The sequence below is a fragment of the Pezoporus flaviventris genome, unplaced genomic scaffold, assembly GCF_033815535.1.
Source record: "Pezoporus flaviventris isolate CSIRO_AGI_PZ_B2104156 unplaced genomic scaffold, CSIRO_AGI_Pfla_v1 ptg000081l, whole genome shotgun sequence".
Lineage (NCBI taxonomy): Eukaryota > Metazoa > Chordata > Aves > Psittaciformes > Psittacidae > Pezoporus > Pezoporus flaviventris.
In genome coordinates this window covers 4,541,668-4,568,048 of record NW_026892629.1, presented here as the reverse complement: position 1 = coordinate 4,568,048, position 26,381 = coordinate 4,541,668, and the positions used below count along the sequence as shown (strand labels likewise).

Genomic DNA, 26,381 nt, shown 5'->3' with positions numbered 1-26,381 from the left:
TGAATGAAATGGATTGATAATATTAAAAAATGAAAGGAAAGATCAAAGATTTTGTACTTCTGACAAGTTATACTTGGCAATATCCCACGAGAAAGGAGAGGGAGAGGACCTATTCAGTTATACAACCCTATATGTGTGGGGCAGAATTTTAATAAATTGCTGTAGTTTATATACCAATGAGGAATGGAAAACCAAGAAACATGGATACTCTCTTCTACCTGAAATTCAAGCTGAACAGTCACATTGACATGTGTGGTGTTTCAATATACAGGAATCAAAACTTATGGGAGGACTACAAACATAACCATTTCTTCCAATCCAAATGGATTTTTCAAATGTAAATTAATGTAGTTAAGGTTTTCTTTGTCACAACAAAGGTATTAAAATCTTACTGTTTCTTTTAATTCAAGGTGGTACTTTATATCTTCATCAGAGTCAAGATGAAGTCTTCAGAAATCTACATTATTTGTGCTGTAAAAAAAGCATGGGGGCATGCTATAGGCTTAGACTGTCAAAATAAACACTTTTTGTCTTTCTTGACTTACTGTGTGCGCATGTTTGCAGAGGGCAAAGGATGCTGCTCAAGAATTTCAAGACTTCAAACAAAGATTCTACCACTAAGAAAACAACCTGTTTTAAATAAGAGTGAAGAATAAAAGCCACAGCTGTCACTTCTGAGTGGAAAGTGTTTCTTATGCCTTTGAAGCATGCATGGATCTTCTGTGTCCCCAGTTCCTGTTACAAGAAATGCTACGGAAGCAAAGTGGGGGATGCAAACAAGGATCTGTTAGGCATCTTACACTCCACTGTCCCCTTCAATTGCTGGCATTGTAAGAGTTGTGGAAACAGGATTGGCTAGCTCACATTTGAACCCTTAACTTTATCTCTTTATCTAGAGAGAATTGGCATGACAATAATTTTAAGAAAAACAAATCTGAGAAACACTGCTTTTTGTTCAGCTTCAGTAAATAATTTCATTAAATGTTTACTTACACATTTTCCCTGAACACCTTCTCACTTCAGTAGGAATGAAATGTGCACAGCAGGAAAGTATGGATCCTCAAACCTTATTTTGAGAATCTACTTGGAAATTAAACTATGGTTATGTCTGTTTCTGTTCAGGAATGAACTTCATCCATGATATGCATATGGCCAAACTTCCAGCTGTGTGTGTTGTAACTTTTGGGATGACACAGGGACACCCAAGCCTCATCATTCCCTGCTGAAGCATTATCTTCTGAACCAGGGTTGCACCTCGTCCCTCAGACCTTGTAGCTGCACAATATTGCAGTGTTCAAGTCAACACAGCCATGACATCAGGGCTTTGCTTGTACTGCTGATGGGCCTCGTGTGTCAGCAGCCATAATGTGGGGATCACTTCATGAGGCAAATGAACTAATTGCAACTCTATCATGAAAAAGAGATGCCTATCATGCAGTTTGGGTTAATTCTTACACAATGGGTGGAATTCAGCTCCAGACCAAGGCACAAATATGTGCATAACTACGTGTACCTATCTACATGCTTCACGGGTCCTTGCTCTGCCTACAGTCAGGAAATTTATTCAATACAGTTAAAAAGTGATTCAGCTAACTGCAAAGTATCTATCTGGCTCTCTAGGCATCACTGACAATACAGGCCATAATGGGAGTTAGAGACCTTGCATACATGTGGTCACGAAAGCAAAGTCACCTTTCTCTGGAGGGCTCTCCCAGCCCCTCAGTCACTGCACCATGCTGGCCCAGCTTTGAAGTAACACATGTGCCATATTCCTCTTCCAAAACAAATCTTACGAATTCACACTTCTTGGAAGAAGTTTCAGTTCCATTAAAATTAATGGAACTGCATTTCCTTAAACCAAGTCTGCACATGTCCCATCAGATCTGTCTATCTTGAGCATGGACAGCCTAAGACAGAACATAGGCACCAAAATGTAGTCACAACCAAGCAGCTAGACAAACAGTAGAGCAGTCGAAAAAGTGCTTATAGCAAGGATTTTTTAAAGGAAATTATTTGGCACTGCCTAATGAACAGCATCAGCTTGAAATAACAAATGCTCTGACAGGCATTTTCATAATAGAGTGGAGGTTTCCTTGTGGTTACATCTGAACGACACTACCTGTTGAGAGAAAGCCATGCACAACAATTTTATTGGGGCTTCATACAGTGTATAAGCACATAAAACATTTGTAAAGGATTTTTTAAATCAACGAATGTTGCTGGCTGCCACATTATTACAACTTTGCCGTACCTTCAGTCAGGGTAAAAAGTTGCATTTACATTTGCAGATTGCAAATACAAATTACATTTGTACTGTTGAAAATATATTTATATTGAAAAAGTTATGAAAAATATGATGGCAGTACTTGGCAATGTGTCTTTAGAAATAAACTGTAAGTTCCCATTAGTTTGAAATTGTTAGCATAACACCATTAAGTATAAAATCTCTTTTTGTAACTACATAAGAGGTCACAACCAAAAAATAAAGAAAATGTATTTAGGTGATTAGGAAAAACAAATTAGTTTAATCTATAGACCACAGAAATTTTAGAGTTGTATATTACTGTTGCTGTCGTTACTTTTGAAAACTGCTATGATTTATTATTCTAAGCATATAGCCACAAATTGAAAACATAAATTTAAATGTCTCCTACTTGACCTTTTCACAGATATTCCATGAATATAAATATTAATTTTATGCATTCAACAGTTGCTGATCAAGCTACATATTATGGAAAGCATTGTTTGAGATATTATTCCACCATATGAGTCACATAGTTTCATGGCAAATTTTATGGCTATTTTATGTTAATAGTCATTTTACAAACTGTCCCATAACCCACAGAAATTTACACAATGTGAGTGGCTGTAGAGGCATATGATGACTTCTGGTTTATGACTGGATGATCTTTGCACTTCAGTAATGCAAGAAATCCCATTTAATATCACCTCTTCACCCAAAACAAATATTGACTTTTATTTATTAATTCAGAGACAAGAAATCAGTCAGCTACTCATGCATAAAACCTTAAAAATGAATGCACAAGAACAAAAGTAAAGCAAACACTTTCCACTATCTCTTGGAATTTTATTGCTTTTCATATTTGCAGCACTTTCACTCTTAGACCTTACTTCTCTTAGGCATTACAATATCAGTGAAGACTAAGCTGTCTGCTTGGTAAAAAGCAAAGTAAAAGATAGATAGTGCTGAGCAGCAATGATTTTATACAACTAAGAGTAGAATGTGTGCTCTCTCAGTACAGTTACTAAATTCTGGTATGGGTTGTAGCCTTTTTTCCCTTGTTGAGCCACTGAGGGAGAAAAGATTATTTACTCTCTTCTTCCTGGTGTGTATATCTGCCATAGGATCAAGCACGCAAACAGTAAGTCCTTACAGTCATGCAAAGAATTCCATAAATTAAGCTTACACAAGCTTCTCATGATAGAGAAAATAGAAAAATCTCTGAAAAATAGATATCTCACCTGTTGCTGCACATGAAGTTCCAAGAATGGCATACTAATTCACAAAACAGTAGACATTGCTAAATTTTGTCTATCTTTTGGGTAAAGAGTGAGAAATAAAAAAATAATTTTATGATTTCTTTTTCACATGCAAAGACATTAAGAGCATTATTGAATATTTAGCTTATAACAAAATCATTCTAATTCTGCATCACAATGCTAATACTTCTTACAGTTTGGTTTCTTAGGAAGACCTTTCTCAACAAGTATATTGATGAAGACTGGCTTTGTTGCAGTTAGGACTACTTGCCTTCTAGCCCTGCTACACTTGTAGTATATGTCATGTCATGAGCAAAATGCTCTTGGGACATAAAAAAGAAAGCATTCACTGCCATTACAAATACTTAAATGGCTCTGATATCCCAGCACACTGGTGACTCTAATGTGTGTGTTTTGAAGAAGGGCTTGGGGCTGCTTGAAGCTGACATAAATTTGCTTGCCCATCAGGTAACCAATCAGGTACATGCATGCCCATAATGAGAGCTGCAAAAGGACTTGCCATACACTTTACACCATCTGCAACAACTTGCCATCACCTCCTTTGCCTTTCATTTTCTGCCAAAGCAGACTGGCTTTTTTCTATAACTTCTGTTTCTCTCAAAACAAGTTGCATCAAAAACTACCTCTTTAGGTCCTCTTTAGGTCCCCCTATGATTTCTTGTAGAGAGTACTTACTATTGATATCTATAAACAACAAGTTTCTTCCTAGTTCATAACCATTTTTGGTTCTGTATACAGGCTTACTGTTAATAGATTATTTGTTATTTGTCCTGCAAGGCAGTGAAAATGATTTGACATCTCTATGTTTGCTGGAATTATACTATTCATTAGAAAGCTACTTTAATTTCCTGCTTATTGCAACCACGTTGGTTTAACAGTGAACAATAACATTTTCTGGGAATTACCATTTCAGCTGCCATAGAAAAGCGCTTTCTGTAAACTCTATTTTTTTGGGTTGAGTATAAATTATACTTACACTGTGGTTTCTGTGTCCTTAATGAACTGTAGTCTGCATGGAAATGCACCACATTCCTCTGTTACACCCGTGGAATTGAGGCCTCCAGTATGCAATTTATAGATTTTGCCCACAGAGCCTCTTCTAAATGACATTTATTTAAGATGCACTTCCAACTGCTTTCAGTCTCAGCCTGTCTTTGGTCTTGTTTATAAAGTTAGTGTGCAGTAAGTTAGGGTATGAATTTACAGTTCCTTGCCACTAACTCTCTTTGTAAACACTCCCAAAGCACACTAAATTGCCTTGGTTTGAAGCCTCTTAATCCTCTCCCAGTGCCATGTGAATTATCTAATACCTCCTGCATACTGAGTAACCACAAAAGAGGCCATGCGGAAAACCAAATTAATTGTAAATTCACTGAAAATCACACTTCTTTATGTAGAAAAGCCATCTATTTCAGTTGATTCTTTGCAACTAGGTTGTAGTAATCATATACCAGCATCCCCGAGAAGTTTCATTTACTCTTTCTGCTTTCACTTTCGCTGTCATGACTCTAGAGCTGGTGTCTAGTCAGTAAGAGAATCTTATTATAGCAACATCCAAATGTGACACACAGCAAGGATTAAAGTGTTATCCAACTTGTACATGCATAAGTAGGCTCCCTGGAAACAGAATTCAGACTGATATTTTCATTTTCAAACCTGTATTTTCCTCCATTTGTGCAGTCAATGGAGCATCTTCCTTTCTAAGTAAGATCCAATTATAATGAGAGCTTGGATTGACAGGAAACATTATTATAACTGAATGAGCTGTCAAATCCATGATTAATAAGGGTTTTCATTTAGGTTCAACAATAGCAGCATCATACCACTAGCTTATTATTATTCAATAACTCATAACATTCATACATTCATAATAAGTTTTACTTTCCATTTTGGAGGGTAGAGGGAGATCTTTCACATTCAGCTATTAGTGTAGGGCAGAAGTGGTTTCAATATTTCAAGAGCGGATTTTGCTTCTGTGTTTTCTGAAGATGCAAACTAATGAAAAGCATTATGCAAAATCTAAGCCTCCTGTATAAGAATTTAGTTTCTTTTTTCCTTCTAGCTTACATATTTTTATATCCACATTCCTACTGCTTGAACCATAAGAACAGAGAGGGAGTATCAGTAGTGTAGGAGGTTGGTAGCTTGGGTGTCTACATCATCAGATGTTGACTGTGTGGAGGGTAAGTAAGAGGCAAATCAAGACCACTCTGGTCCACCTCTGCTCAGAGAGGTGCAAAGTAGCAGATAAACAGCAGATATTTCATGTTAAACACCATGTACATATGCATTTTAAATCATTGTGTGCAACACAAGCAGAGCTTTTTACAGTACGCTGCTTTGCATTTTTATGTGAGAGACAGGATAGCTATGAGGGCAGGATAGCTATGAATCAATATACTCTTAAGGGGAAAGAACAAATTTAGAAAGAAAAATCATCCCCCTCAAAAAATTCTTTTTATAACAAAAATGCAATTCCCTCCATCCTGTATAAATTCTGCTTTCCCATCCTGCTTCACAGTTTGATAGAATGTAACTAGATATTCCATTTTTCTGTTTCACTATTACTTAATTTCACCTTTCTAGCCTACTTCTTTAATCCTCTCTTCCATCCGAATGGTGGTGTTGCTCCATCACTGCAAGTAGCAAAAGCTATGTGCTAGGGCTAACTTTGAAAAATGGCCTTTCAGTCCAGCATTCATTTACAAATCATCAGTTACGTCCCACTACTTTTTATCCAAATCTATCAAAATAAAAATATATATAACCCACACTGTGTCATTCTCTTCCCTCATTTTCTACCCTTGCTGATACCTTGCATACTTGCACAAACTAACATTTGGCATGCAACTTTTAGTTTAATGTCATCATCTGTCGAAGTCCCACAAAGTGGGGAAATTTATGAAGGCATTCTGAGAAGCACCTGAGTTTCCATCCATAACCCTTCATATCTTGAAACTAACTTCTATCTTCTGCCAACAGGTGAAGACAAGGCTAAAGACAGTGGATATACCATAACAGATGGAGAATGCAAGCACAAAGGCCAATGTCTACTATAAGAATAAATGATGGAGTGGTAACAGAATACCAAACATATCAAGGCGTTAGCCTCAAGGTTAACACCCGCAATGTTAAATATTGCCATGAAAAATCATGGCAGACAGGAGAAGTTCCCGATGACTGGAAAAAGGCAAATATAACCCCCATTTTCAAGAAGGGGAAATGGATGACCTGGGCAACTACAGACCAGTCAGTCTCACCTCTGTGCCTGGCAAAATCTTAGAGCAGATTCTCCTGGAAGGCATGCTAAGGCACATGAAAAACAACAAGGTGCTTGGTGACAGCCAGCATGGCTTCACTAAGGGGAAATCCTGCCTGACCAATTTGGTGGCCTTCTATGATGGGGCTACAGAACTGATGGACAGGGGTAGAGCAGTTGATGTCATCTACCTGGACTTGTGCAAAGCATTCAACACTGTCCCACACGACATCCTTCTCTCTAAATTGGAGACATCAATATGATAGGTGGACCACTCAGTGGATAAAGAACTGGCTGGATGGCCGCACATAAAGAGTTGTGGTCAATGGCTCAATGTCCAGTTGGAGACCAGTAACGAGTGGTGTCCCTCAGGGATTGGTGCTGGGACCGGTCTTGTTCAACATCTTTGTCGGTGACATGGACAGTGGGATTGAGTGCACTCTCAGCAAGTTTGACAATGACACCAAGCTGTGTGGATCTACTGATACACTGGAGGGAAGGAATGCCATCCAGAGGGAGCTTGACACACTTGTAAGGTGGGCTGATGCCAACCTTATGAAGTTTAACCAAGCGAAGTGCAAGGTCCTACACCTGGGTCAGAGCAATCCCAGGCACAGCTACAGGTTGGGCAGAGAAGAGATTCAGAGCAGTCCTGCAGAGAAGGACTTGGGGGTGTTTCGATGAGAAAGTGAACATGAGCCAGCAGTGTGCTCTCAGAGCCCAGAAAGCCAACTGTATCCTGGGCTGCATCAAAAGGAGCATGACCAGCAGGTCAAAGGAGGTGATCCTGCCCCTCTACTCTGCTGTCATGAGATCCCACTTGGAGTACTGTGTACAGTTCTGGTGTCCTCAACATAGAAAGGACATGGAACTGTTGGAACAAGTCCAGAGGAAGGCTACGAGGATGATCAGGGGACTGGAGCACCTCCTGTATGAAGATAGGCTGAGAAAGTTGGGGCTGTTCATCCTGGAGAAGAGAAGGCTGCGTGGAGACCTCATAGCAGCCTTCCAGTATCTGGAGGAGGCCTATAAGGATGCTGGGGAGGGACTCTTCATTCAGGACTGCAGTAATAGGACAAGGGGTAATGGGTTCAAACGCACACAGGGGATGTTTAGATTGGATATAAGGAAGAAGTTCCTTACTGTGAGGGTGGTGAGGCACTGGAATGGGTTGCCCAAGCAAATTGTGAATGCTCCATCCCTGGTGGTGTTCAAGGCCAGGATGGATGGAGCTTTGGCTGACATGGTTTAGTGTGAGGTGTCCCTGCCCATGGCAGGGGGGTTGGAACTTGATGATCTTAAGGTCTTTTCCAACCCTAACTATTCTATGATTCTATTCTATGATTCTAAATGTGGCAAGTTTTTTCTTCCTGTTTCTTCCCCTTTCCAATATCCACAATTCAGAATTCAGATGTCCTAGACAACAGTCACTTGCTTTTTGCACCTTTTACGTACATTCACTTTCAGCTGAAAGCTGTTAAGGAAGCCTAAAAGGTACTATCGTGTAGGAATTTCATTTTTGATATTATTTTTATGTTGTTGCTTTTGTTTGTATTGCAGTAACCAATGCACAGAATGCTGCATGCGTGTAAAAATTATGCTTGTCTCTATAAATATCTGAGATGAGAAAATGAAGCATAGTGTCCCATTTCATAGACAGAGGAGACAGCTACATGAACAAATTGTCACCAAGTAAATGAGCGTGGATTTGCAGCTTATTTACTACTCCATGGCAACTGTCTTTATGCTTATTGCTCCAGAGTAAATGTGAGGTAGCTCTGACCCTGACTGAAAGTGCAGCAATGTATCTTGCATTTACCTGAGATAAAAGCATCCATATAGAGTAACTAACGAGCTGTAAATCCACACTCTTTCTTCCCACATGGCAGTTTCTTCATGTATCTGGAAACAATGATATTTATGTGATTTGTCTCGTGTCACTGAAGCAGCATGTGACAGAAGTGGGAATGTAAACCAGACCTACTGAGCTCCTGCAAATCTCGCTTTTTGCATGGCCAGAATTTTCTTGTAGAGTTGCTGTTCAATTGCTTCACACATCTCCCTTCAAATGAGAGCAATTTGCCAGCACACTCAGCCACCCTTTTCCTCATTAATACTGCAGAGCATGCATATACCACATGCAAAACAGATGGATCAGTAAAAGTATCAGCTTCCAGATACAGTTTCTTCATAAAATATTATTTATTTTTAAAAATACTCTTAAACTTAAAATTTAAAAGAAAATATTGCTTTGGAAATAGCTTCATCTGTTTTATTCATCAGATTTCAACGCTGGCTAATCTAGAACCGAAATCAGTGCACAGTCTGATAGGTTTATAGCCTATCAGAATGATGCATAGCATGCCACAAACTGGTAAAGAGGCTTCTTTCTTTTCCTTTTTTTCTACAGTGACTCCTATCAACACTCCATCACAGTAGTTCAGGTTGACCACTGATATAAGCCACTGCCTACAGCCATTGCAAGCCTGATAATTGCTCTGATTTTTCAGTGGCACCATGGGAATCACAACCAAATTGAATACCCTGTGCCTCCTCAAACCCCTTGTTACTTTCCATTAAAAAAAAAAAAGAAGAAAAAATATAAAGAAACCCATGGAAGGACAACCTGCATTATCACAGCATCACAACATACTGCCATTTAAAACATTTACCAGTAAAATTACTTCATGTCCTGAGGTAGAACAAGAACATAATGCTGTTAAATACCTTGAGAAAGTTCAGTATAAATTATATACCTCTATCCATAAAGATGGGAAATTAATTTTCTCAGTACAGATATTAGATAGATTATTTTTCAGCCTTTAAAATCTCATATCATATAATAATTGATAAACCTCACTATTCATTTCATTACCATCGTGCTTTTTTATAGCATGTCTATGGACTAACACATTCAAAAAGCAGAGAGGGAAAGCCCAGGACTCGGGCTGTCTTTATGTATTTTAATGGATTTGATGAGTATCTCCACAGCATTCTCTTGTTTCTGGTAATCACTCAGTTCCTCACTGCAAGGACTTTCTGGAAAATGTGAGTCATGTTTACAGGTCTTTGGAGATTTGACCCTACTGTCACACTGACAGCAACTTTCTCATTTCATTTCATGGAGCAACATATTTCAAAGCACAATCCCAACCTTCTGGGATGCTTTCCCTTCTAGGATGCCCGGGTCTGACAGTACTGCAAAACCTTGAATTTCATAAACGAAGGCATAATGTAAACGGCAATGTCAGTTCTTTTTTTCACATTGACCTCATTGAACCCTTTATTGACTCTGAGGAGCATCCTTCTTTTCTCTTTTTTCCCCCCTCTTTTTTAGCAGAGGCCACTAGTTTACAGTGCCTGTAAACATCCCTGGGATCAGTTTCAACCTGTGCCAACTGACACTTTCCTAAACAGTTCCTGGGCATGATGTGGGGTTAGAGCACCCCAAGGCCCACTCACAGTATGCAGTTTGCAAGCAGCCCCACAAATAAGCAACCAAGAGGATTCTTAGCAGAAACATAAGCCACCTCATGCCAGTGGGCTTTCAGAGCCCAGAAAAGTCCATGAAGGTGTTTAAGCAGGGATGGAGTCAGAAAGCCTGGCAGCTGCTTGGAGTTCAGCAGCTGGCTCTGCGGGAGCCCTGGGAGCTGCCCAGCAAGTCACTGCCACTCCTGTATGTGGGTATCATAGGAGTATAGGGGGACTGTGTTTCCTGCTGGAGATTTGTTGCAGTGCAGATTATCTCTGACCAGTTTAAACTGGAAAACTCTTTGGTAACTCCCAAACAGGCCAAAATACAGGCCATAAAAGGTAGCATTTCAATAACCACATTAATTTTCCAACCTAATTTTCCAACCTTCTTGCCATGAGAAGGGCAAATGATAAGATGAAGCTTGGAGAATAACCCTGTGGGATGTCACGCTGCCTGGAACCTTAGCTGAAATAAAACATTTCAGATTCCTCTTCCCCATTATATTTTGAAGAGAAGAGTTATTCTGCTGCAGTGCTTCCTAGAATTTTGGATTATATTTTTACTTTTTTTGTCCTGCTTTATAATTATTCATAATTGTGCGATTTTGTTATGCTATGTATTTTGTTATGTACTTTCTGCAAGAGAGAAAAAGATGTGCCAACCAATTCTCCCCTTACTGACATTAATGGCTTTTGGCTCACACATTCTGTGCAAAATTTTTCATTTCTTATCAAATGTTCCATATTTTCATGTGGTCTATTTTTTTATTTCTTCTGGGCATCCTTTTGATTTTGATATTTCTTTTCTCTTTGTTCTCCAAGTAATTCATTTTTAGCTTTAAATTAAGCAATTTTCTTTTAATCAGTTGGCATTTTCATCAGTCAGCATATCCAAATGTTCATCTGTACCTTTCTTAATTTCATGTACTATATCAGCATTTCCTGTAGCAGTAATGGCTTTCTGCAATGAAACTTACACCTCAGATTGCTCAGTTTTTCAAGCAATTATCTACTGCCTGTCCTTCTGGCAGCACATCGCTATCTTCCCCCCTGTATTTTGGTTTTGAGAGTAACATCAATCCACAGTTAAGTACCTACTACAGACTTGGTGCTTCTCTATGGAAATGTTGAGCTTTTAGTATTGTTTAAAAGAGAAAGAGGTCCTAATACCAGCTCTCCATACTGAGAATATTAGGAAAACACCAGTCATTTAATAGCTGTAGGGTTTCCTGTTCCTCTAGCTCCTTCCTGTTGATTCATACAGGCTCCATAAAGTAGCCGGCAGTCCGGATACCCCATCATCCAGAGCAGAGTGCTTCTCCAGCCAGCGTATCTTGGTTTCTTCTGCAGAAAAACCCAGGACATGAGGTGGGATGACACGCATGCAGGCTTCAGCCCAGCAAAGGGTCATGAGTATCCAAATACATACATAGCTATAAGGATCTCTGTAACTAGGTCCTTCAGCTCAGACTGTCCAGCCTACAAGAGTATTAAATGGCTTGACACTTGCCAGCACCTACAGCCTGCTCCAGTTTTACTCCTAAAAACCTAGCTGAAGACTAATGCTCTGCAGAGGTTTGGAACAGGTGCCACTGGGGAAGGAGATGAAAATGTGCAACTTGGGATGTCCCCACAGCTCCTGCCTGATAATGCCTGTGGCCTTGGCTTTAGCTCACTGCATGAGATAAGAGCAAGTGGGGATGTGTGGGGAAGAAATAAGGAAGAGGAAAAGACAAGCCTATCTGAAAGCAGCAGAGAGGACTGGAGAACCAAGGTCATATAAGCTGAGGGCGCATAAAAAGTGTAGTGCTGGGGCACCCAAGGGTTTGGGGGAAGTCAGGCACATGTGGTAGAAGGTGGGTATTAGGAGGAAAAGGACCCTGTGGCACAGCATGGACTTAGTACTAGGAGAAGCAAGAAGCTTCAGTGCAAAGAGGTGGGGGGATCTGGGATCCATGCAGGTGAGGCTGTGGGGAGGATGGGATTTTGAGAGACTTCAAGAATGTGGGCATGACAACATGGCATAGTCACTAATCTGTAAGGGCTGTGCTACCAGCCTTTCTGTGCTATTTAATAAAGACCTACAAAGCTACTGGAAAAGCGACAGGGAGAAACAGTAGATGGGATGTGTGGAAGGAGAGAGAGGGTGAAGGTGAGACAATGCTGCATCTGTCAGAGAGAAACCTTTCTTACACTTACATATGCACAGTTTTGCATCTGCTGATGAAACACACTTTCATCCCTCTTTTCCAGGCCAAAAGATTAATTCCTGAAGTCTGTTCTTACCTATTTCTTCCTGGCTGTCCTGTGCGTATTTTCTAATACATATTTATTTAGGAAGGTTAGTTTCTTGCCACACTGCAGAAATAACTTATGTTAAATCTACTCTATGAAGGCCCTCAAAGCATGAAAAAATGCTCTGGAAGCAGAAAAGAAAGAGGAGGAAGGAAAGGAGGCACTGCAGGAAAATTAATTTGCTGAAAAGTGCAGCTTATGTCTTATCAATTTAATTCCAGATAAGTCTTCATTTTGCTGTGAAGACAGATGCGATAAATATGTCAATGGCAGATTTTGATAGTTCAGTTTGTAGCACTGCAAAGCCAGATGGAAATGATAATTTTTTCTTTTATTTTAATTTTGAAATAAAAAGCAAGAAAGCAAGAAAGTTCCTGATACCATAACACTGTAATGACTTTTTGAAGGATAATGGACCTTAGCACAGAATGACAATTAACTACCATGCTGTGATACTTACTATTAAATTCCAGTTTCCCTGGCTGGAATTCTCTCAGCTTTCTTGCCAAAGCTGAGCAGATTACTGCCCGTGACTGACTTTTCCAGTTCCACATTCATAAAGGTATTTAGCAGCAATCCTAACTTGGAGCTGGTATTTTACTGGTTCTACTGATGCTCAGGTTAGAGCAGACCTCTCAAAATAGCATTGGATGGAGCTAACCTCTCTTACTGTTTATCAGGAGCCAAATACTGCTTGTTTTAATTCCTTAAGCAGTGTACTTAGTGCCCTCAGGGTATTAGGACTAAAGTGTGGCCTTCCATGCCTTGATTACCATTCCCCCAGAATCAGCTAATATCAGTGAATATCAGTGAATGCACTTAGCAATGTTTGGCATGGGGTATTATTTGATGGTTTCAATTTAAAACTAAGCCATTGAGGGTCATATAGTAGCCTTCTTAAATCTGTAGGATATTTACAGCTTTAACTGACAGACTGAAAAAAAGCTGGAAAGTTTCTGCCACTTAAATGACCTTGTAGGGTAGCATGTAAAAAGCCTGAGGAAATTTTACGAAACAATTCTCAAGACTCTTTTGTTCAGGGTCCCACCTGAAAGCTTATTCTGGAGTTCCTCAGTGAAAACTTGGTTTGCTATATTCACTGTGGTGAGACTAACTGTGGAAAGAACAGGTACATCTGGCTTGTCTTTTAAGTTAACTATAATTTCAAGAAGGTGAGGTCGTGACTGGTTTCTCCCACAGGAACTTCTCTCCAGGAACAACTTGGCAAGAGAGACAGATGCTCCATTCTCAGATCAGTAGCGTTAACTTCTAGGAGTTTATTAGGTCATTCTCATTTTCCAGCTAAGCTCACAAGTCAGAAATAGAATGGCTGAAACTATTTAATTCAACATGGCATTTAGAGCCCTGTGAAGACTTTATTCCAATCATTCCAGTGAGGAAAATGTGGATTTCTTGTGAATGACTGCTTGTATCCAACTTTTTACCATTAGACAAAGGGTACAATAACTGTTTTCTTATCACTGTCCTCAGCTGGGGATGCTTGTGGGTAGAGGTCATATTAATATAGATATCTGCTATCTGATAATGAGATAGTATCATGGACAGATAGACACCTGATATGTGAAATATCAGATTAATTTAATCATTCAATACATGCTATTTTGTTTCATTTGTTTAGTTTGCATATATTTTCTTGGGGTTTGTCTTTGTTTAGTAAATAATACAAAACTGCAAACATATGTGGTCTTGCTGTTTCCTACCCAAACAAAATGATCAGATAAGAGAGGGAGAGAAAGTCTATACCATACTGTGGAGGGGAAAGGAGAGATCCCCAGGATCTGGAAGCGAAAGCTGTGTCAGCAGGAGCCAAGCCAACTTAATTAGCCCTGTGAAGAGACTGGGCAGAGTGCTTGGTTAATGGAGCTATAGTATGTTTGAGAATTCATCTGGTGCCTCTGGACTTTGCTGAACTGTGCAAACATCCATGTCTCTGCAGCACTGCACCTTGCACCCAAGCAGAGGCAGGTCTTGCACTCATCTGAGGTTCCAGTTCATGCTGGCGGTTAATCTCACACAATTAAGTGTCTAATATCGCAAAAAGTACACAGTGAAACATATGGCACTACTCCTGGCCCTAGTGTTGCCTTACCAATGTCAGAGAACAGCAGGCAGAGACAGCTGGAGCCTCTCTGCCCCCACAGCTTTGCTGTGAGCTAAGAGGTGATCAAAGCACTAGCTATAGCTCTTGCAGAGCATCCTCAGGTATTGGCATAAAAAAGATGGATCTTAGTCCTCTGTGGACTCATGCAGCAGCAGCATTTAATCCTGGAGCACCAAGCCAAGCAGAGTTTCCCAGCTGGTGGGCAAAGAAACCATTCACCACCCTCCAGCAAGTAGCCAGAGCTCCCTAAGCACCATGCAGGGAACTGCCACAGGAGGAGCATGGCAATTCATGCAGCACTATGGCTTAATTCAGCCTGCCATCTTGTCAGGCTTAAATTCAGCTCATTAGGACATTCATCTGCTATTTATTCAAATAATTCTATGCATAGTCACAAAATATTCAAAGAATGCCAGTTTATCAGTTTGGCACAATTTCCAACTTTCTGAACCCCCAGTCATCCCTGATACTTATAGGAGAAAATGCAGTCTCCCCTATCACTACCACTGGCAGAGAAGCCAAGGCAAAGCTTATGCACTACCAGCCATGTTCTCTCAGAGGATTCATGGTGTTCGGGATGGAAAAGATAATGCATTCTGTGTGACTTTAAACCTATTACATTACAGCTCAGGATGTTTGATCTTATGAATAAGGGATCTCTACCTGTTTCACCTTTTCAGGGAAGTAGATTCACAAATCTGCATAACTCTAAGCATTCCAACTGCAGTTTATTTATATTGAGCACATGACAAAAAAAAGTCTTCTGGACCAATTTGCTTAAATGTGTTTCATTGTACAGCTGCAGTCTGAGATTGCTTTCACTCATAAATGTGCAAAAGAACCTGAGCTCACATCTCTCTTGCCCTTATTGCTCTCTACTCACTTCAGGAAAATATTATCTTCTGCATGAGTCTAGACTAGAGTCAGCATCTACCTGTTGCTCTCCACACACCCCTATCAGTAACTGCAGGAGATCTGAGTCCTCCTGGCAATGATACAGGTCTATCAGAAACACAACTTTAGGGAATTCTTCTCCAGTTCTTTACACCAACACCAGGATGATGGCCTACCTGTTAGCTCAAGGGATTAGTTTCTTGTCTATCCTCCCTAGCCTATCAGGATGACTTATTTAAGCTGCTACAAGGTTCACTGTACAAATTAGAAGAAAAGAAGTTTCTGTAATGCAAGTAAAGACAGAAGAAAACAATGCAGGTTTTTACTGTATTACCCTATCTGAGGGACCCACATTACCCATTCATGTCTCCTACAGTCTGTTGTAACCATCTCCCAGAAGAGTGGAGATGTGCACTTGCATGTGGTCTTGGAGTTGGCATTGAGGGGAGAAACATCTCCAGTAGCCAAGGAGAGGTACTTAATAAAGGCTGTCCCTCCAGGGTCACTACAACTGGACCATAATTTGATAGCAACAAAAAACTAACCTTCCCCAAATCCCCCAAAATAGAACTCCATGAGTTACATTGCATTTAAAGTGCAACACAATCACAATGCAGAGGCCTGAAAGTATTTCCTGTGTTTTTAATTCTTCCCCTGTAGAGAATTTGTATTTGCACACAAGAACAACTGCAGAAATTAAATACCTCCTGGGCAGTCTCTTTCATTAAAGTCCATCAAGGTGCCTTCCTTTGATTCTTTCAATTTATGAAAAAAAAATGTGGTAGATTGACCCCAGCCAGCAGCTAAGCACTCACATTAGGATTATGTTCTCATCAGGAGAGAGAATAATAAGAGCAAAAACAAGAAAACTTGTGGGCTGAGATAAAGACAGTTTAATAAGTGAAGGAAAGGGAAAAAAACCCACAGTGATACAAAGGCACCCAGTGACCACCTCCTACAAGCAGACTGGTGTCCAACCAGTCTGAGCTACGGTAACCTTCCCAGACCAACCACTCCCTCAGTTTTTATTGCTGAGCATAACAACAAATGGAATATCTTTTTGGTCATCTGGGGTCAGCTGTGCCATCTGTTTGCCCTCCTAGCCTCTTGCCCACCCATAGCCTGCTTTCTGGGGATGGGCAGCCTGGAAAAAAGAGAAGGCCTCGACACTGCGGGTGCACTGATTTGCAATAGCCAAAACACTGGTGTTATCAGTGCTGTTTAGTCACAAACCCAAAACACAATATCTTACAGGCTGCTGTGAAGAAAATTAACTCCATCTCAGCCAGACCCAACATAAAAAGTAATGAACAAATGATTGCCTTGGGTTAGCCATGAGGAAAATTGTCCCAGAAAGGGCACTTATCTCTTAACTTCAAGTGCTATTCTAAAGGTCTGCTCTTTTTATTCCAAATCTATTTGCCACTTGGGTAAGCTCAAAACCGTGCAGTCAAAAATATCTGTACAACCTGACTTCCTGTGAATTTGATTCTGCTGGTTCCAGCTAAGAAAAATTATCTTTATATCATTAAAACATATGCTTTTCCTTAATAAAAAATTAAATACAACCACTTCAACTCTCTTCCTTCACTTTTGCATTGGCGCAGTAAAGGATTATCCATGTAAAATTATCCGGCCAAGTTTTCTGCTGTGAGCTGGTATGGTTCTGCTGCTTTTCACAGAACAGTTAACACATACTGACTATTTTAGTCATTGTCAACTACAATGGCCAATTTGCCTATTACAGGAATTGAGAGCCATATGTATACAAGCTATTACGATACACCAGTGAAACGGAGACTGTAAACCAACAGAACATGACCTGTGATTTTAGGAGATTCAAAGACAAGGTGTGATACCTTACCTTTGGAGCTTGTAGTACATCAGTCACACCTTGCTTAGGTACTGCAAAACCAGGTTTTGGTGAAAGCGTTGGCTTTTTAGGAGGCCTCGGTGGTGAACGAAGGGTTTGGTTTTCATATCTTCGCACCATATAGTATTGCTCTTCACTGATCTGTTCCACTTTTGTCTTAGTCACAGGAGGCACAACTGTCTGGACATCTTTGCTGAGCAAATGGACGGACATGTTTAAACGACATACAGGAATCTCCCAGCTCTCTGCTGGACTGCTGGCACTACTGATCAGCAAATAAGAGTCTGTGATTTCTTCTTCAAACTGCAGACCAGGCATGGCAGCCACGACATCTTCTTCAATGGAAAGGTCTCTCACAGACACTTTGACATTAAAAGGCAAACGAAATTCTCTGCAAATCTCAGAAAGCTGGTACTGTTTCTTGTCATGAATCACTTCCACAAATCTACCTTCCATGTACATAGGGAGGAGAACTTTCTTATATCTATCACCTAGTATTTGTTCACAAGCTAAAACATCTATAAGTTTCTTTCTTCCCTCATACAGAACTTCACTAGTCTGGCGTTGCTGAACTAGAAACTGATCTCCAACTGAAACAGAGAAAAGCTCTTTATGAGGGGAATCAAAGGCTTTAGTTGCTACGACATGAAGTTGTTCCTTTTCGCTTCTTGCTATCTCTAAGTCATAGGCAGTAGGAAACTCCCGAGGTCTTCTTTTGAACCTTCCTTTGTAGCTCATAGGGATTAAAAAATATCTTTTGGGGGAATCACTTCTGATCTCTGAGGCTAGGACTCTTGTTGTCTGGTACTTTTTGTAGATAATGATCTCATTCCCTGTATCCAGAAATTTAAGAGGTTTTTGACTTTCTGAAGGCCCTTCCATTATCTCAGCAACCATAGGAAATTCCTTGCTTGTTCTCTCAAATACATCTTCCAAAGACAGTGGCTGAAGGAAAGAGCTAGTATCATAACAGTCTGTTATATCCTTGACCTCGACATCTAGATCTGAGAGGATATGAACTATGTCCTTTCGAACTGAAAAGAAAAAGACATTGATTTTTGTTTTCAAACTGACATTAGAATAAAATACACGTCCTATTGGCCAGATACTAGAAGTACCTACCTTGAGGTATGCACCTCCATATGTAAACATGCACAATTAACAGGGCTAGTCAAAGTCTGGTTTAATTTGAGATATATGGCTGTTAGATATTCAGGAGACCTCATGAAGGAAGACAGAAACAAGAGGAGATAAAAATAGGGCGTGCAAGTGAATAAAAGTTGAAGAAAAAGGAAAGGGGAAAAAAAATAGCTCACTATCTTTCTCACAGGACCTCCAAGTTTAATCAGCTGTGCATCTTATCAAACTGTTTTCCTTGAGTACAAGATGTATTCCTATTATCTCATAGTGACTTCTTATGGTTCCTCCAGAGAAATGTGTCAGGGGAACATTTGTAATAAATAAATAGCATTTGAACCCATTAACACATATTGTTGCTGTGGCCAGTCTAGCAAAAATATGATATTTTGATATTTATAAGAATAACAAAAATATCTACAATTACTAGAAAATAACTTTATTAAAAAATGCAAAATTTTTATATAATGAAGTCTAAGCTTAGTGTTAGTGAATGAATAAATTTCTACTATGCTCTTCTGTGGTTCTCTTGCATCTTTTACTGCAGCATCTAGTTTTATTTACTATCAGAATCAAGCCATTGTATTTAACAGTCTGACAGAGAACAACTTCTTATCATCATCGAACTTGCAAAATTTTGGATGTAAAACTTCCAAGTACAAAGCTGACTATGCAGTTAAGGTTTGTTTAAGAATTTGGATCCAGATCAGTGACAATACAGAGTGCTGACCAGGACACTAAAATTTAATAATTTAATAATAGTTAACGACTAAATTTAAAATTTAATAATAGTTAACGACTCTCTTCAGTAAGACTTATTCTGCATAGTCCTGCACAGAAGGATAGTATATCCTGGATTCACACTTCCTTGTAGCAGGACATACTGATATTTTATCCTTAAAAGTTGGTATCGGATCTATTTCATATTACAGAGTTTTATGACATTGATTCAGGATCTGTTTATTCCAGCAGTACTTTTGCCACATTGACATCTTCAGGTGACAAACATTCTAAGCACCCCAAAGGAAAGCCAATGAAGGAGGAATGACTGGTGAAAATTAAAGTTTTCTATGAGTATTTGAGGGAGTTCCACACACATAATTTGCTCATTATAAAAAATGAGAAGTGTAAAGGCTATCTGCTCACAGCCTGTGAAAGTATAATCTGCTATCCCTCCCTCTTATCAGGAATCTTTTTTATTGAACTGTGGATAGTATTCCTCATACTTTATCTTGTGCCTATTTATAGTTCTTCTAAAAATGGTGAAAATCCATTTTTCATGGTCCACAAGAAATCATGTACCATGAAGCCTACTTTTCAAGTTTGTATTAAATAACTATTTAGGACATATTTAATGCTTTTTAAATGTTGAGCACACTATGAAACATAAAATCAACAAATACAGCGCTCACGGGAATCTGTTTGAAAGACAACTGAATCTTCAGAAAGCTTTTTGGGAACACTAAATTCTCATTGATTCTACACATATGTTTAAGCTGGTATTGGAATTCACCTAAATGAATCTAGCTTCAGGAAATGGGTTAGATTCCTGAATCTAGCCAGAGTTGCAGAAAATGAAGTAGTTTATCTAATGAAGATACACTTCCCAGACTCACACATTAAATCACATAGAAAATACCCCTGAATGTCTCATGATAAGCATTTAACAACTATAGGATATTGTGCTTAAGGTCTCTGCCCACTTTTATTCCTCTTTTATTGATTTACTTACCTCATTCATCAGAGAAAGCTCAACTGTGAAAAGATTTCCTGCTTAATATCCTCATGAATGACATATTTCTGTTAGGATTTAATTTGTATGGTGCACGCTGGTTTGTTTCTAGTAAATGCAACTGGCAGTCAAACCTTTCCAAAAGCTAAGCTCTTATCCTTCAAACTTTAAAAGGGTGGGTGCATGAAGAAGTAGAATTGCAGCAGCCCAGGCAGTAGTTGGAAACCAGACATTTTATCCTAAGTTTTTCTTTTGCTTGGTTAAGTATCTCAGTTCAGAGAGGGTACACTATGCATGCACACATCGGTCATTGCTGCAGCTTGGCTATTCTAGTAATCATAGCTCAGGAGCATTTCGCGCTATGCTTATACCCTTGTGCACCTTTTAATTTTATTCCCACGACAAATTTTGCTAGCAGGTTTAAAGACATTGATAAGAACACAACCCAGCAGTTGCTGTGTTTCGGTGGAACAGGTAGAATAGTGTTAATGTGTCATAGACAAAATACTTTTTTCTTTTCCCCAAACAAAAATACCTTTCAAAGATATTGTTTTTCTATTATCTTCCTGTTCCCTCAAATCTGGAGGTTTCTGAAATGGTCTGTGAGTCTTTTCTGTTTATATTCTATTGATATTTGCTTCTGCAATACAGTAAAATAGTATGGTTTTGTGTTCTGCAGCAGCCTCATCCTGAAAAATATATAGTAATTGAGTTTGTCACAACATGTGAGTCTATATTCTTTTCCTGCTTCCTAGCCATAGCCATAAATGATCAAGTGGCTGCTCCATGGCCAAAGTTTGAGACACAAAGAAAAAGAATCTGAGAACTCAATAGAATTCCTAAGCTCCACCTTTTCATTATGCAATATATTTGATTTGCAATGATGATTTAATCATAGTGATCGATAAAATGGCAACAAAAAGAAATGCAAGGTAACTTTCTGAATTAACAGCTAATAAAGGAATAAAAGAGACAATATTATTTTTACATTTCTTCATCTTGAAACGAGCATCAGTGGCAAATATGGATCACTAATTCTTGTCTAAATTGAATCCTTCCTATTTTAAGCAAATTTTGTGTCCTTTGCTATACCGAGCTTATCAGAACATTGACTTTGATTCCTACTTACATTTCATTACTGCCTGCACTTCATAGACAGGTGTGAGAATCAAGCAGCCATCAAAATTCTCAGGAAGTGGATTAGAGAAGTCCCACATATGTATAGTACTGGAAAGTTTGACAATCCTGTTTCTGCACTTAGGGATTTTCCATTCTGCGATCTCTTTTAAGGTGTATATTTGGTCATCTTCACACTCATAGAATTTTCCTTCTTGTGAAAGGGGCAAAGTAAAGGAATGAGACTGGTTATTTCTGACTACAACACAGTTCACAGCCATTGTTCCATTGACCTCTTCCACTGAGTTGAAGGTGATGTGCTCACCATGTTTGATAGTGAGGTTTGCCAACTTTATGTCCTCAGGGCTGTAGAAACATGGATGGCCAAATCTTGTCGGCCCAATAGAGACTTTTCTTGTAATTTCTTCAATGCTGACATATGGTGTTTTATCTGCCATAACTTTATAAAGACCTAAGAACAGAAAAACTTGCATTACAAAAGGGGAAATATACAAAGCAAGCCTTGCCAAATTTTAGACTACGAATGCAATAAAAATGGGGACCAAAGCACATCAAACAATTCATAGCTGATAGTTTGGTTGTTAGAACTGTGACTCTAAAGAGATATCAACTATATGATATTATGTCTAGGCAGCTGGAACTAGCCCTTTTTGCTCTGCATCTGACATCCAACATATTTACATCTATGGTAAAAATTTTTCTTTGCCACAGTAAGAAGAAAAATTATCTTAAATTCTCATTTGTCTTCCTAGGAAACCAACCTGTAAGAAATAAATGCAGACATGATATGAGGAAGAGCGGCAGTAATGTGAAATGCAAGATAAGTTTTCTGCCTAAACATCAGTACTACATATTCTTCCACACACAGACTGGGGAGTCCAAGACCAAATATGTTTAAAGATATATCACAAATTAAAAAGTAGCACCCATGGATAAGAATAAGCAAAGAAAATTGGTTTTAGCATATATCATAGCCCAGACCACCAGATGGAATAATTCAAAGTTCGAGTGTTGTAATATTCTGGCCATCACAAAGCAATCAAAATGCTGAAGTTCTGCAAGACAGAAGCTGCATCTGAGCCTCCCTATCCCCTAGGGACACTATTATTTCATGTTAATCATGCCCCATGAAGCTGTCTCATTGGGAGCTCACATCACAAGAAAAATGTGTACATTTCTGTATTGCTTGAGTGTTTTCATAGAGGCAGATGAAGTGGATGTTTTACTGGACTTAACAGTAGGGTTTAGCTGAACTGTGTGATTCAGCTGTCTTCTTCCCAAAGCACAGCAGCGTGAATGCTGCCTCATGGCATTACATTGCAGCTTCCTGGGACAGGCATTGACTTAGGCTTGCTTCCAAGACATACATAGAGGTTATTCCTAAGCCAAGCTTGCTAGCCACAAATTAACCACTAGCTACAGCTACAGCGACAAAGAAGCTACAGTGCCTTTCCTCTCTCATTTCCCCAAGCCCAACCAGCAGAAACTGCACAGGTACAAAGTACAACTTTTCTTTCTCACTGGTATTTTTAATGTTGCTCACAGTCATTTTTAATGCAATTATTAACAAGCAAGTTAGCTACCCCAGTCCTAATCACCACCAGACCTGCCAGTGCAGATCAAGACAAAGTGGTTCATCAGCCTTTAGAATATATTGCAGTGACAAGGCACTAATGATAAACTGAAATTGTGGGAAAGACAGCGTCCCCCAAACAGTGTTCCAGTGTCATGCTTGGCAAACACAAGATGGGCATCATCTCCTTGCAGTGCTGGGAGAAAGCAAATAGGAATACTCTTCATTAAAAAATTTATTCAAAGTGCATACAATGTATCCCAAAGGCAATAACTATGTTTATCTATCTGTGATACAGAAGCATGCATATTGCCCCAAGAAAACCTCCAGAATTGCATTAAAAAGCCCTCATAAGCTATGTTAGAAAAATATTCCCCGTTGAAAATATTTGGCAAAGTACAGGTATGAGAAATACCATTCTTCCATCTGAGTCTGACAGTAGACTCAGGCTCTACTCATTTTGCTGGGGCTGTATGAAAGCCAGCTATTTCAGCAACAAAACCAACGAGCATCCTGGGTTATAAAGCAGGTTTCATGTAGAAACATAATTACCAGATCTCATACAAAACTGGACAACTGATTATCCCCTCGGGCCAAGGCAGACTGACTTTGCAAGGGTTAGGAGCAGGAAAATCATCACCTTCCATTTTGCTGGTTTTCTTAATTTGGGTAGCAGAATGCTTGCATAGGCAATTAAAGAGCCATGTGGCCTAGTATACTTAGCATCTGCATCGATGAGACCTTTGAAGTAGAGGCACCTAATAGCCACCTGTTTATGCTTATGAGTATGTAAAATTCCATATGTTTCTCTCTATACAGAAAAGAGGTGAATATATAAAAATTCATTTTGGTATGATGGGTGAAAGTCACTTTGTTACTATCTAGCTGCCATAATCTGTGATGGCATCTTCTAAATGCTCTCCTTGATAAATATATATATATATATATATAAAAACAAACAAAAAAAAAAACAACCAAAAACCCCAAACCCAAACAAACACACACACAAAAAAACAAACACAAAAAAACTCTAACCAACCAACCAACCAAAAAACTACCACTCTCCCCAAAGAAAAAATATGAACAAAAAAACCCAAACCAAACCAAAACACAAAACCCACACAAACCCATAAAAACCAAACAACATTACACTATAGGGAACCATTTAGAACCTTATTAATATCATTATGAATTAAATTACAAAGCCAAATAATTTCCAAACTTAATATAGCAAAGAAATCTCCAGAGTAGGAGACATATGGTAAGTTTGAGATGCTAAAGTTCAGACATTTTGAGGTCAAACAAAAATATTTGTGCATTTTTTCATAAGTCATAAAATTACTTAAATTCACTTGGGCTTTCCTACAAGAGCTTGGTGGACTAGTGGGGAGAAAGACAGATGGAAATAGCAAACCTGCAAAAAAGTCCAGCTGGTTTATTAAGAGCTGGCAATACTGCTCCTATATATCTACTTTCTAAATGTAGTCATCTGGTCTACAGCTAAAATGAACTGATGCCCAATAGTTCTGGAAAAAATTACAGCTAGAGACAAGAATAACTACACATACATAGTAACTACATGAATGTATAACCCTTGTCACACTCTATGAACCCTCTGCACCAAGGCATTTCACAAGGTAAAGTGTGGGCCTAGACATAATCTGAAAATCAGTAAGCACCAAACCTAATCAGCCCAGCAATGATGCACACATTGGTAGAGAGAGGGTTTGGGAATTTGAAAAGATTTTCTTCACTGGTATGGGAGAGGAAACACAGACCAAGAATCACCCATTTAGTCCGGTGGGAAAGCATGTTTTGCAAGAAGGATGTTTCTAGCACCTTTTTACAGAACAGTATATGCAGGTCTCTTTTAACAGTTATTGAGTGATATAGTGTATCTCCCTGTATCTTTATAGAGATTCATTTTCAATCTTAATTATAACTGAGTCCTGAAGAAAAGGAATATGCTTTTTATTATCTTTTTTATTTCTTTTCCCTACAGAAAACTGAGAAAGCCAGTAGTTAGGCTCACCTAGTAGAGAAGCAAGTAGCCTTTAAGGAGAAAAAATATAAGACCTTCTGTTCCAGACCAGTAATGTTTGTTCCCCAAGATACTGTAGAAGACTGGGAAGAGCTCAGTTTGCCAACTTCTCTGGAGGTGATTTGATTGCTATTCCTCTTTTCACTCACTTTCACCACCCACTCTGCTACCTCCCCTGCTCCAGCATGCTCCTTTCCTTATCCTGCCCCAAAGGCCATCTCTCCTGTGTCTCCATCATCTCCTACTGAGATAAGCCTTCTAATGCCTAACCCCTTATCTTCCACATACATGCTGTACGGCCATAGACAAACCCCTGTCCCTGGCTTGCAGAGGCTGGAAGCTAAAAGGCACAGCCATGCTCAGCTATGTGTCTGTCAGACCACGAAGGAATAAGCAGCAATGCTACCAGGGACCCTCTGAGACCACAGACAGCCTAGCAATATTTTTGCAGGAGAAGGAATTTAACAAAACAGAATGAAATCATTTGTGCTGGCACACAGTTTGGGTATTGTGCAAATTACCTGTCTCTGCTAACTTGTTAGTAGTGAAAATCGTAGTTCAAAATGCTGTTAGATGTAGTCATTGAAGTGTCTATAATAACAGCAGAGTTCCTTTTTTACCCAGTGCATGTGCATAGAAAGAATAGCCTGGCCCTCTGAGGCATGAAAAAGAACAAATTAGAATAAGGATAAAATGCAGTAACACAGATAGTGAATTTGCAGTTGTAGTGGTTTCTCTAATGCAAAAGACAGATTAGGCCTCTATCAAGGATCTGATTTGCCAGAGCAGAAAAAAAGAATTCTGTAGACTGCAAATGCATTCAAAAAGACAAAGAGTAAGGATCATTTAAAGCAAATGAGCCCAGTCTTTACTCACAGAGACATTATCCCCAGTGTAACAGAAATAGAAGACTTATTTATGCTAGCATGCACATGGTGAAAGGATACATGAGCCCACCACATACAAATGATAACTCAGAGGAAATGGAAAATAACATCAAAGCAAAAGATTGGCAAGAGAGCACTGTACACACAATGTAAATACAGTGTCAGCCTCCTATACACCTCTGGATATTTTTCTTGAAGTAAGTCAATGTCAGTGTGAAAAAGACCATCTGCAGTTTGGTTCTGTGCTTTGTTCTGGAAACAGGGGCAAGCCAGAAATGCTCTAATATAATGTTTTGTTCAGAGTTTAGCATGTGTATGTAATAAAGTGAAAAGGAAAAAGATCAAGAAAAAGCAGAGACTGGGACATCTTTACTTTGTAAAGCAGAATCATTCTTCAGCTAAGAACTAAATTAGAGAAATGACAAATATACATCT

At 39.2% G+C, this 26,381-nt stretch overlaps 1 protein-coding gene across 2 annotated transcripts in view; it reads right to left on the bottom strand.

Annotated features, from left to right (window-relative positions):
- Positions 1 to 26,381, bottom strand: part of THEMIS (thymocyte selection associated) — a 77,494-nt gene that overhangs the window by 32,587 nt on the left and 18,526 nt on the right. For both annotated transcript variants that reach the window (XM_061474937.1, XM_061474936.1), the window contains exons 3-4: positions 21,438 to 21,896; positions 17,431 to 18,473 (exon numbers count right to left, since the gene is read on the bottom strand). In XM_061474937.1, coding sequence (XP_061330921.1) covers positions 17,431 to 18,473; positions 21,438 to 21,896 — 1,502 coding nt within the window. The remainder of the gene's footprint in view (positions 1 to 17,430; positions 18,474 to 21,437; positions 21,897 to 26,381) is intronic.